The 13,025-nt window shown below is 47.3% G+C and overlaps 2 protein-coding genes across 2 annotated transcripts; one reads left to right on the top strand and one right to left on the bottom strand.

Annotated features, from left to right (window-relative positions):
* Positions 1–6,733: 6,733 nt before the first annotated feature.
* On the top strand, positions 6,734–11,051 carry LOC128271805 (phytanoyl-CoA dioxygenase domain-containing protein 1). The gene is made up of 3 exons (XM_053009458.1): positions 6,734–7,053; positions 9,671–10,227; positions 10,304–11,051. Exons 1-3 carry the CDS (start codon positions 7,030–7,032, stop codon positions 10,584–10,586), a joined length of 864 nt encoding a protein of 287 aa, XP_052865418.1. The 5' UTR covers positions 6,734–7,029; the 3' UTR covers positions 10,587–11,051.
* A 273-nt stretch (positions 11,052–11,324) lies between these two features.
* On the bottom strand, positions 11,325–12,603 carry LOC128272496 (omega-amidase NIT2-like). Its single transcript, XM_053010318.1, has one exon. The coding sequence runs from the start codon at positions 12,409–12,411 to the stop codon at positions 11,581–11,583; it is 831 nt and encodes a 276-aa protein (XP_052866278.1). The 5' UTR covers positions 12,412–12,603; the 3' UTR covers positions 11,325–11,580.
* Between the last annotated feature and the right edge of the window lie 422 nt (positions 12,604–13,025).

The following is a 13,025-nucleotide window of genomic DNA, read 5'->3' as shown; positions in this document are numbered from 1 at the left end:
CCTAGCGGGATGTGTGGGGATCGCTAGCCGATCGCTAGCGGGCTGCGTTCGGAGCTGCGGTTTCTGAAGATCGCCACCGGGACATTCCACTCGGGTTCCAAGATCGGTATCAGCGTTTTCGGAGATCTCGGGGCACCCCCGGGGCATGGCCAGAAGAAGAGTTAGAACCGAGATGGATCTGGCCCGCAGATCGATTACTGGAAGCGTTTGAATCAATGACCCTCGGGGCTACAGTATGTTGCATTTGCGCACCAAAAGGGGGCAACCTTCGCCACGGTTCTGTTTACGGCCCAAACCGATGCTCGTGGACAGTCATCGTGGTGGGGTCTGAAAAAATAATGCAATCACCTGCCATACTTTGGCCTGGTGACTGGTGTCCAGAAATTCACGTGTGGATCGTGAGGACAACAATGAGCCAGCAGAAATCGAAACCAGAAGTGTCCAACCAACTGTGGGGAGGCCTTAGACTTTTCGGTGGCAAACAGCTCCGATCGGCCGTGGGAAGATGAACAGGAAGAGGAAGCAACGGCCGGTCCTCTACAGCCTTGGACGCACAAACACACACACGCGCGCGTGGTAAGTGAGGGTTAGGAAGCTGGGACAGGAAACTAATTTATTTCCATCGACCAACCGGTCACCGTGTGGAAGGTCCCACGGCACCGGGCCGTTATCGTTCGGTCGGTTCCACAAGGATCAGCGGATCGTTAGGCGGCGCTTCAGGAATGAATATGGCATCCGTCAGATAATCCCATGCGTCCTACCTAAATGTCATGGAGCGGCGCGTCTAACACGGCCGTGAACCAAGCTGGACGCCTAGAACGTGTTCTCTGTGTCGCGCCCGCCTGGCCGCTGGCAGAATCGTGATCGGCCGCGTACGGCCGCGGAATAACCTTTTAGCAACCGTTAGCCGTCGACCGGAATCTCCCGTGGTTGAAGCACAACGGGCTGCTCTGGGCTACTGCGGTGGCAAGAGTGCGATCGCCTGCCCCACGGCCACTCGGCGGATGCACGGCGGTGTGCCCAACGGTGCAGCCGTACACGCAATCTGCATTCAATGCAAATGGGCTCCAGCGATGGGACCGAGGAGTCTTTAAGCAGGCGCCGCCGCCACCGTACCTAAGAACGGGGACTCCGGCAGCGCCGTGCCATCTTCGCGGCAGCCATTCTTTGTTCGATGCAGCCCGTGGAAAGCTCCATTCACATAGCCCCGTAACCATCGTAACGCGGCGGCAGGTATTCGTTTTCGGGGAAACCTCCAAGTCGAGTTCTTAACCCCGTTGGATGTTGCGGTCCGTGGCCTGTGTCTCGCAAGATCGGCGCCATTCTGTGTATAATTTATTCGTACCTGCTGGTCGTCCATCTTACGGCTTCATCTTCTGTCGGCTGGAATGATAGGTTTGCATGGAACGATGTTTAGAAAGGGACATCATTCCCTTGCAGAAACCTTCGGTGTAGTCAGTTAAGTAGTACGTTCCGATTGGATCTTTGCAGTGCAAAAATATTACAACAATAAACAATCGGAGTTCAGGGATGTCCGGAACCGGAACGCAAAAGGCTCGTGCCAGTCTAGAACGTTGTCTAGCAAACTTATCAATCGGTCTGTTGTCCGCGGAACCCCCGTCACAACCAGGCGCCTGCATCGCGCAAGCGGGCCACTGATCGATGTAAAAACGGAAACCGTTGTCTAAAATTAGTCTCATCCGGTCTAGTCCATCTCCGCCGCCGATCCAGACCGGTGGACCCCGTCCTCTGCTTTCCTGAAAGATTCTGCACCTTTTCGACATCGCCGCTCGGCCGGTTCGCGGTGTGTAGAGCCCGACCCGGCTTCGGCGAGGCTATGTACTGCGGCAAAAATGTAGGACAGTTTCATTGTCCGGGCTTGCTGGGGGACCCGATGCCGATCTTTCACTTTGCCACCCCCGGGTGCCTCCGCCGGTCGGACACGGCGCTTCACTATCGGTTTTCGATGGAAGAAAATCGATTACGAAGCACCGGTGAAGCCGCTAATGAACATATCAATTAGATGCTTCGGTGTGGTTGTATTTTTTGCGGCCTCGAACATGATTAGCTTTTTTGCGCCGAAAATTGTTAACGTAAATGTTTGATTGTTGCATTGACGCAAAATTATACCATTTTTGAATTACTACCGTGGAACGAGCTCCAGTTTACAGTTTACTCAGTTGGAGCTCAAATACGATCGTGTTTTTTTCGAAACGCTTTGGAACCGCTACTACTTACTGTTTCTGCTTGTAACGTCTATATTCGCTTTAAAACAGTGCATTTGTGTGCGAAATGTCCAATTTACAGTATTATTAAATATTTGTTAGCACCTTTCAACTAAACGCAAATCACTAACTTGACATTCGGACCGAATTAGTCGAACTAAACATAGCCAGACTCCATCTCAATAGTTTTCGTGTATATCATTTTTGACCGTCTAAAAAAATAAATCAAAAGAGTACAACATTCAGCCAGATTTGCCAGTGACGTTCGCCTATTGAAAAACTTCTAACTATTCCCAACAGTCCTTAGAAAAAAGAAGTTGAAAGCATTTACACACTGTATTAGAATAAGTTTTTCATACAAAGCCTATGCGAAAGTTAGTTAGTAAGATCAACGCGTATATTATTTGCATATCGTACTAAGAACGGCTGCTACTAAAGTAAATATTATTAAAGTGTAACAACTATCCTTAAAACGCTTCCTAACAGCATCAGAGTAGCGCTGGTACCATTGTTCAACATTTCATAGAAAACAGATCCGTAGATTTGGATACATCGTGAATACTTGGATTTGGATCGTACACATACAGATAATCAAAATAAATAAATTTTTTAAATACCAAATTTACATAAAATGTTTAATTAGCTCAGCGAACTGGAAAGAATCATCAGGGAAGACTCTTATTAAAATGTCCCACTCCATTAAATATTAAACTTAAAATAATAAGAGTATAGTACTCTCTTTTCTATACTTCTCGTGAAAATAAACATCCAACACTGAAAAAATTATTTAAAATTCAGCGATTGTTAAAATGTATTAAGTGAAATAAATCAAACCTTCTAAACAATACATTTTGGTCAACATATTACTATATATACAGAAATACCAAATCTAAACTAGTTACACTACGTTTTAAATGTTGGATACAACCATATTTTTCTCAGCGACCGAAAGCTTATCGGCATTGTGCTTTTTCTGGATTTAAAGCTACCGCCCGATCGCCCGACGCTGGCAACCCTATCGTCACTCACGTCTGTCGCGGATCACGTCGTAAGTTGCAGTGTTCATTGCTCACAAAAAGCATTTGCGATGAACGAACCAATAGTGAAATCCATTTGTACAATACAGTAACACAATGTCGGTTTAATTTCTTAGCAACCGACATTCTACACTCTGTCAACTTTCTATAGCCGCACCCACATTTTCAACGTATCTTCCAAACCGTCTTTCCGATTCAACTTCTGGTTTTGGGACTTTTTTAAGTAGGCAAAATTATGAATAAAAGCATTTGGTTGGATTGAAATTTTATGATATCTAGCTTTTTATCGACCAAATAGGATAAATGCACTGTCAACTTTCTATAGCCGCACTTTGAGTTTTGCTTCCGAGAGTAGTTTTCATAACGAGTTTTGCAAGTGAATTACCTAAATATGTCAAAAGGAAGTGTTCTAAGTGGAAAAGAAAAAGGATTGATAGAGGCAAATAGTCTGGAGGGTGTTGCTATTCGAGAAATGGCTCGAAGAATAAAGAGATCCAATAAAGTGATCGGTAATTAGTTAAAGGATCCTAAACGGTATGCAACTGTGCAATGTACTCCGAAAAAAAACAAGATGTCGATGAGAACCAACTGAAACATTGTTAAATTGGCGTCAAATTCGACAATATCGCTATCAAAAATCAAATCTACACTGGATCTGCCAGAGAGCAGGGAAGCTATTTGCAAGGTTTTGCAAAACAGCCCGAATATAACTCGAACAAAAATGACCAAGACACTTAATCTAAGCCTACTACACCAATAAAAACGTGTAGAATTTGCTAAACTGAACATGGCAAGTCACTGGGACATGGTATCTTTGGGTTTTCTTCTGCTTTTTCAAGAGCATATTTTGCATCAAAAGAACCAATTCCGTTTTCTGGTTTTTTTGTGTAGGTGATCTTTTCTGATGAAAAAAAGGTTAATTTGGATGGGCTTAATGGTCTAACAGTCTACTGGCGAGATTTACGCAAAGATCCAGAGTACTTCTCAACCCGTAACTTTGGAGAAGGATCTCTGATGGTGTAGCTTGGGTTTTGCTCTGCGGGCAAGATCAGTCTGGCTTTTACATCTGGTAAAATGAACTCTAACGATTACATCCAGATTCTAGAAGATGGTCTGATCCCGTTTACAGCTGCCAACCGCCGAAAAAATGGTTGGTTTTTGGTTTGGTTTGGTTTGGGTGGTTTGGTGGTTTTGGGTGGTGGGTGGAAAAATGGTTTTTCAACAAGATAATGCTAGCATTCACACCAGTTCGATAACTCGAACATGGTTTGCTACCCATAAAATCGATTTGCTTGGGTGGCCAGCGCGAAGTCCGGATCTAAATTCGGTTGAAAATGTCTGGGAATAATGGTTAGACAAATTTATGTGGATAGGAAGCAATACAGCTCTACTAGGGTGATCATTAAGTTTTGACGTTCGATACCAGAGGGAGCTGCTACAAGTCTAATTTTTTTTTGTCATATTGGTACACTCTTCAGATGAACGTACGTGAAGTTTCATTTCAATCGGACACTTAGTTTTTTTTTTACAAGCCATTTAGTATCGTCATGTCACATTACTGTTTTACAGCTGTTATGACGTCATCATTTGATGAAAACCGCTTTCCGCGCACGATTTTTTTTTAGTTTGAAAACAGATGGATGTCGCTAAGGGCCAAATCTAGTGAATAGGGAGAATACTTCAACAATTCGAACTCAAATTCATGGATTTTTGCCATTTTCGAAATGCTCATTTTCGAAATGCGTTGCCCTGATGAAAGACGATGTTTTTCTTCTGCAAACCGAGTCTTTTTTCACGAATTTTATCTTTCAGCTGGCCTAAAACGTTACAACAATAATAGAAATTTATTGTTTTACCAATTTGCAAGTAATCCGCTAACAAAATTCCATTCGTATTGCAAAAACTGATGCTAACACTTTGTTGGGTGATTTCTGGACACAAACTCGTTTCGGAGCCGAAGAACCTGGTTAACACCACTCTTTAGCCTCTTGTTTTGACTCAGGATCATAGTGAGAGACCCAAGCCTCATCCACAGGGATGATTCTATGCACAAAATCCACTTTATCCTATCGAAAACGCTTTAAATGGTGTCAAGAAAGATGCATTCGAATGGCTTTTTAGCGAATGCGGCACCCATTTTGCAAACAGCTTTCAGGAATACAAAACTTCACTCAAAATATTAGTTATACTGCTCAATGAGTTGGTAAGGTCTCGTACTTAATTTGTATCAGTGATTGGACGATTTTCAAAAACGATATCCTGTATTGTTTTACGATTTCCGATGTTGTGTCTGCTTTTTGACGTTTTTGACATGGATCGTCTTGAAGGCTACTACGACCACGTTCAAACTCCGAAACCCCTCTTTTAACCACCTAATTAAAGGTAAAGAGTCCTTATACACTTTTAGTATTCGTTCATAATTTTCCTTTGCTTTTAAACCTTCCAAAACTAAACATTCAATCACTGCACGATACTTGATTTTTTCCATTGTGAAAAATACTGTGACATGACGATACTAAATGGCTTGTAAAAAAAAAATTAAGTGTCCGATTGTAATGAAACTTCACATACGTTCATCTGAAGAGTGTATCAATATCACAAAAAAAAATTAGAGTCGTAGCAGTGCCCTCTGGTATCGAACGTCAAAACTTAATGATCACCCTAGTATTAATGAGCTTAAAAGATCAATTTTGGAAGCTTGGGAACATATGGACCGAAAAATATTGAAAAACCTGGTTAACAGTATGACAAACAGAATTTTCCAAGTCATTCAGCGATCAGGGAAGCCAACTGACTATTAATCCTCATAATAAATACTGAGACTTGAAAAAAATCCACACATATTGATCATTTTATTAGGTGCGGCTATAGAAAGTTGACAGTGCATTTATCGTATTTGGTCGATAAAAAGCTAGATATCATAAAACTTCAATCCAACCAAATGCTTTTATTCATAATTTTGCCTACTTAAAAAAGTCCCAAAACCAGAAGTTGAATCGGAAAGACGGTTTGGAAGATACGTTGAAAATGTGGGTGCGGCTATAGAAAGTTGACAGAGTGTATTGCATAAATTCACATCATCATGGGTAACAGTGTAACCGTTTCCTATGCTTTTCTGTAAATGTACGTATAGGTTTCCGGTTAATATATTTATTTAACAAAAGGAATTTAAATTGTTTACAATACAGGAGACGCACCATCTGGCACACGAACATTTACGCATGCACTTTGCGATCGTCTTGAACAATAATACTGTTAGCGTGCATCGGGAAGTAAACAGTAAACAAACGGTAACTCAGCGAATCTCTCTCAATCTCACAACCAGCCGCGAACCGAACAGCTGAGCCGCGATCATGAACACGATCGTACACTGAGCGAACGAGATCCCGAGAGAGAGAAGTTCATCCGAGCGCATGGCGCATTCGAACATAAAGCGGTTGCCAAAAGATTGCCGCTTCGCAGTGACGAGCAACTATTTGAAATCGAAGGACTGAAACTTGCCGACGTGCGGCTTATCACAACTTTAATCAGTGGCCGGTGTGCTTGGCTTAGGGAACGAAAACAAAAACCAAAGAGCATACTTCGGTGCGAGCATAAGCGCATTGCTTATAGACAGTGATAAGATAAGCCGAACCCCTGCGAACCTGCCTGGACCTCGGCGTTGTCGAGTTTTTGGACCTAGGACTAGGACCCTCTGGTAGCTGCGCTTATCTTGGACGAGCAGCAAAACAGTGAACGATTTCTAGAAACTCCTGCAACAGCGTGCGATGAGAAACCTTCTGATCGATCAGGTAAGAGCGGTCCTGTGTTCCGGTCAGCGGCCGTGACTGGCCGACTGCTCCTAAAATTAGAAGAACCGTGTGCAATTTTCTCACCACGAACCACCCGCTACGGCGGTGGAAAATATTTGTTGCATTAGTAATGCCGTGGTCGGTGGCGGTTGGCTGCGCAATGGGTAGCGACCGCAGCTTCACCAGCCAGTCAGTCAGTCAGACGGCGCGGAGTATTTCGGACGGATTAATAACAAAGTATGCGCAGAGACACGGACCGGCAGCCGGTGCCGGAATTACGGCTCTGATTTGATCAAACTGTATTAAAATTTTCCCCCAAAAACAAAAACACACACAAAACCCGGATCGGTTAGTCGGGCAGCACTCTGCACGGAATGCTGCTAAAATTAGGTGTGCCGTCGGAGGATGTATACGCATATCTTACAACGCTTTTGCGCCTCAGTCGCACCTTTCCGCGTGGTGACCGAGGACCGTGGCGTGGCGTGGCGTGGCAGAGAGCGAGCGCAAGAGCCAATCCATTTCCAGTGACATAACTCCTCACAAGTCGGCCACTGTCAAAATCGTTGATGGTTGCCGATGTTTCCTTTTTCGGCATCACCGAATCACACTTACCCAGCCAGCGGCGACGGCGGCGGCCGTATATGGCCAAGACGCGCGGACCGACCTTCCGTTCTGTGCGGTGCGCGCCGCCGCCGCTCGGTTTGAACAATAATTGAATTTTAATGAAGTTCTCCGTCGCCGCCGAGTTTAACGGTTTCCGCGCTTTCCATTTGGGGTACCGTGTGAGTCGTCCAGAAAACCGGTGCCACCATCACAATCGTCCGGGGCGAGCCACTATCAGTGCCGCGGAAGTGAAGCCGGAAAAAGTGGATCAACGGCGATGGTGGCGATGGATGGCGATGGAACACAACAACACCTCAATCACGGCGCCATTCGCGCGCGCGATCAAAACACGATCATAATCCAACCCCATAAATTCCGGCGGGTCCGGTAGGTCCGGTGTGTAACAGGCCCGGGCTCGAGTAAACGTGCGTCGTGGAAATGCATCGCCACGTTACGCACAGGCAACGCTTTCATGAGTCGCGCAGCGCACGGCCCACGATCACCCGTGCCTTGCGTGCGCAAATAGACGCGTAGGCGTCAAGTGGTAGAGATCGCGCGAAACGCTTGCGCTAATGGCAATTGGCAGCTTCCGGACGAGTAATTCGAAAGAGCACAGACGCGGCTCCCCGGCACCGCTCTGTTTACTCGCGCCTCGCGCTCGATACTAGTTTGTTTTGCAAACGACGCGCCATTGCTTCCTGCGGGGGGACTGCACAGCGTCTCAACGATCAACACCTCCGCGGTTGGAGCGCATAAAGAAAGAGTCACCTATTCGTCTGGCCGTTTCAAACATCTGAAAGTCATCTGGGTTGCCTTGTTTATGGGAAACACTAAAACGAAACTGTTAGAGTCTGTGTGTGAGTGGAAAAAAAGATAGAGAGAGCGCACGCACAGGTTCATTTGTACTTCGCCACCGGAAAGGCGTCCTATCCATTTGCAACTAATTAACTCTGCAGATGATCTTGTGATCTTCGATGCGACGCAAAGGTTCCCAATACTACATGGGCTAAAAAATGATGCCTCGGAGTCGACGGGAATGGCTTGAAGAACCGTTTGATTTTGTGTTTGAAGCTTGGCGAACCGACTAAGTTCGTCCTCTACAAAGATACTTAACTGCGAATCCTCAACCCAAAACTGAAAGTAGCGCAAGATGGATCCTATACCCAGTAAAAACAGTTGATAATCGAACGTCGCTACTTAGCGGTTCTCGTAGTGGTTCGAAATGTGGGTTTGACGTCGAGCAGGGCATCAGCGAACGTCACCGTCGAATAAATGTTGATGAGTAACAGTGGCATTACTCACAACCAATGACATTCCCACACCCAGCTTGAAACGTAGTATCATTCACTAAATCCGGCGATTACTAAGCCAGGAGAGTGCGCTAGAAGCCCGCCTCAGTCGCAATCTCTGTGGTCTTCCGTTGCGTGCGTGCACATAAATGGCAAACTCGTACACCACGAACGAACCGGCCGCCTAACTGTGTTCCTCTCGCGACCTTTCGTTGTTCCTCTGCTTGCCTCTGTGGGTTGCGGGATCTTTTTTAATTATAACCCAAAATATGAGCATCGAAACGATGAATGCACTTCCCGTCGCCGAAATGATGCAACGGCGGAGGCCGAAGCGTTCGGACGACGCGACGCTCTTGGACTCTCGGGCGCGTCGAGTAGCGCTGGCGGACATCGTCTTGAAGCGTTCCTTTATTTTTAGCTCAGTCAACCATGGCCGCCCAACTGGCGCACGGGTTAACTGTGGGCGGTTTAATTGCCACTTCTTAATTATTTCATCGAGTGGTTTCCCCCCCAATCCGGTTAAGACGCTCGTGCCCGAGCAGCGGATGGGCCGTAAATTTGCGTAGCTCGGTTGGCCCACTCGCGGGACCGATGAGTAAAGTCAAGTGCCGTCGTCACACCGGCGGTGATTTCCCTTGAAAACACTAGGAATGCGAAGAATGTATCCATCTCGTGTATGAAGTCGGCTGACATACCCCCATTTGCCTCACCCCGTCAATCGGCAGGTCCGCGAAGATGGGTTCGCCGTCATCGATGATTTTCTTACCCCGGACGAGGTGAAAGAGCTGCTGCACGTGGGACAGAACCTGCACAAGGAGGCACCGAAAGAGGAGCGGAAGGTGTTCACCGCGAACGCCGGTGGCAAGTCGGCCCAGAGCAAGGAGCAGTACTTTCTCGAGAGCGCCGACAAGGTGCGGTACTTCTTCGAGGAGGGTGCCATCGGCGAGAACGGCGAGCTCCTGGTAGACCCGGCAATATCACTCAACAAGGTTGGCCACGCACTACACACGGAACATCCGGCGTTCAGTGCGATCACGTGCGCGAACCGCGTCAAGGAGGTATGCTGGCAGCTGGGCTTCCGGCGGCCGGCCGTAGCACAGAGCATGTACATCTTCAAGAATCCTGGCGTCGGTGGAGAGGTCAAGCCCCACCAGGATGCCACGTACCTGTACACGGAGCCGAGCACAACGGTCGGTTTTTGGATACCGCTAGAAGACGCCACGCTGCAGAACGGTTGCCTGCACTTCATTAAAGGTTCACACAGGAGCGGTGTTCACCGCAGGTGAGTAGCGATCCCCAGACGCGACTGCTGCCCCTTTTCCACGGGTCTACATCTCCTTAACACTTGCCATTTGCAGGTGGATACGCAACCAGGACAAATCATCCGATGAACTGCTGGTCTACGATCGTCCGGCTCCCCTGTACCCGCAGTCCAACTTCATTCCGGTGCCGGTAAAGGCCGGATCGTGCGTTCTCATCCACAGCCAGGTCGTGCACCGGAGCGATGCGAACAAATCTGAGCGGAGCCGCCACGCGTACACCTTCCACGTGATCGAAACCGTAGACTGCGACTACTCCAAAGAGAACTGGCTCCAGCCGACCGAAGAGCATCCCTTTCCGGTGCTGTACGAACGGGACTAGGGCCGTTGGTCCGTCGGGAGGGTTTGTTTGTTTGTTAATTTTTTTTTTTTGTCGATTAAGACTTGCCAGTAAGAAGCATCTCCGAATCGCGATGCGGGGAGTGCGCAATACCACGCGGAATAGTTTATCCGATACTCTCACGCCTTCACTTGCGAAGACGTCCACTAGGGTGCCCCCCCTTTACTTCTCTGCGGTTTTGCAGCGTTTGGTGTCTACGTTTTTCTTTATGACTCTGTAATCCATTAATCACTTAAACGATATTTGCTCCCCGTGCCATAGATGTCCAGATTTTTGCCCCGTACGTTGGCCAGTGGCAAGTCGCGGAACGCATTTGTTTCGCTTCGTGCGCCACTTGATGCAGTGTAATGGCAACGTAACAGTGGATGTGGATGTACAACAGAAATCGCTAGGAAATCGCATAAAAAGTTAAATAAACGCAAAGAAACGACTGAGCAAAAACCTCGCCCGCCGATCCATTGCACTTCGTGGCGTTCCATTCATATTTACATTCGTATAATCGATTTCGCCTGGGCTGGGTGCGTCTCCCATGGTCACGCTAATTACCATTGGTGGTCACTCGAGGGGAAAAGTCTTCCGAGCAGAGATCGCCAACAATACTGAGGAAAACGCAGACCCGTAGATGCACACATGAAACGCTGCGCTGCACTGATTCGGCCGTGGTGCGAACTCAACAGTAACACTCAACATTGTTGCTAAGGTGTTGTTGCGTATTGTTTCTTCGTTTTCGCAATCATTTCGTACCAACTGGTGGGTGGTTTATTGACCTTTTAGTATGTGATGTGCTACATGTCGAGTGATTACGGCGAAGAGAAAGTGCGAGCACTTGAAATGTAACGAGATGATCAGCAGCTCATCATTAAGCCCCCCGAGGCTTATGGAGAGAAATTCACGTTTTTGTGGTACACTTTTTTATTATTTTGATTTGATTGACACGGCCTCATTGATCAATCCTTTCTTAGGTGCGCCTGCTCGTCTATTTTTTCGACTTTAGTTCATACACATCGGTACGCTTCTGCCGCAGTACTGGTATCTGTTGCCGAACCGCCTCACACACCTTCATGTCAACCTCAGCGAACACTGTTTCCTGATCCTCCTTCGCGCGACACAGCACCCTGCCCCAAGGATCAGACAGCAACGAGTGTCCATAAGCGACGTACTCGGGCGTGGGATCGCGAGCCGGCGACACCATCGCCACGTACATCTGGTTATCCAGGGCCCGTGCCCGTCCCAGCAGCTCCCAATGCAGCGGACCAGTATAGGGATCGAAGGCCGACGGGAAGATCATCATGTCGCAGCCAAGCTGCTGGTAGCAGGCGGTGAATTCGGCAAACCGCTTGTCGTAGCATATTCCGAGACCGATCTTAACCGAGCCAATCGAGAACGTTGCCAAACTCTCACCCGCTGTTAACACTGCCGACTCGCGGAAGCTCACTTGGCCGGGAATGTCCATATCGAACAGATGCATCTTGCGATACTTACAGAGGAGCTCCCCTTTCGGGCCAAACACCGGGCACGTGTTGTACAGCTTGGTTCCGTCTCGCTCCGGGTAGCTTCCACCGACAAGGTAGATGCCCAGTTCTGCAGCCAATTTCGCTAGCGCCTGGCTAGTTTCACCGCTCGGGATCGCTTCTGCGTTGCGCCCAAACTCGGCCGTTGAGTACGTCGAGTTAAAACACTCCGGCAGTATGATCAACCGAGCGCCCTTATCCTTGGCCAGCCGGACCTCGGCAATCGCGTTCGCAATATTCTCCTTCTTGGTCGGGCGCCCTTTCAACTGCACTAGGGCTACCTTGAAGGAGGACATTTTGGTGGCTTCGGAACGCAGATCTCAGAAATCGGGTTAGCTTCGCAAGGGCTGGCGCTTAACGTCGTAGTGGCTGGTGACACTCAATGCCGAAGAGTTTATATAGAGACTCCGTCAGATCCTTTCCACCTTATCGACGTACTTCGAAAAAGAACCAGGTCAACTGGCTATCAGGAAAGAAAATATTGCTATCAACTGTAGTAATGGGCAGCGTTAAAAGCACAATTTGATAAGCAAGGCAACGCGGCAGGAGACGTTGCGCGATGGCCGCAGGACCTCCTACAAACACCTCCACCAATCTTTCTATCTCTGCTGTCTATCGTTCACTGGTTTTTTATTATTTTTTGCACCTGACCGTCCGCTATGAGGCTAGGGTGTGCGTGTGATCTATTTGCAAAACCTTCTTGAGCAACACTGTTACGTATTGGTAAAGTAATTTTCTAAAACCATTTAACTAAACCGGTTTAGTTTTGTTCGACCGGTTACCTTTAACCGGTTTAGTTTTATTCGACCTTGAAAATTTTAATTGGAACATTAGTTATAGACGATCGGTAGCTTATAGTAAACAGTGTATAAAAAACTGCGCACTGGCCATTTCTCAATTATCGCACTGT

This window comes from Anopheles cruzii, chromosome 3 (assembly GCF_943734635.1).
Source record: "Anopheles cruzii chromosome 3, idAnoCruzAS_RS32_06, whole genome shotgun sequence".
In the NCBI taxonomy this organism is placed as follows: domain Eukaryota; kingdom Metazoa; phylum Arthropoda; class Insecta; order Diptera; family Culicidae; genus Anopheles; species Anopheles cruzii.
Note: the sequence above shows the minus strand (reverse complement) of the source record. Positions and strands in the feature narration are given on the sequence as shown.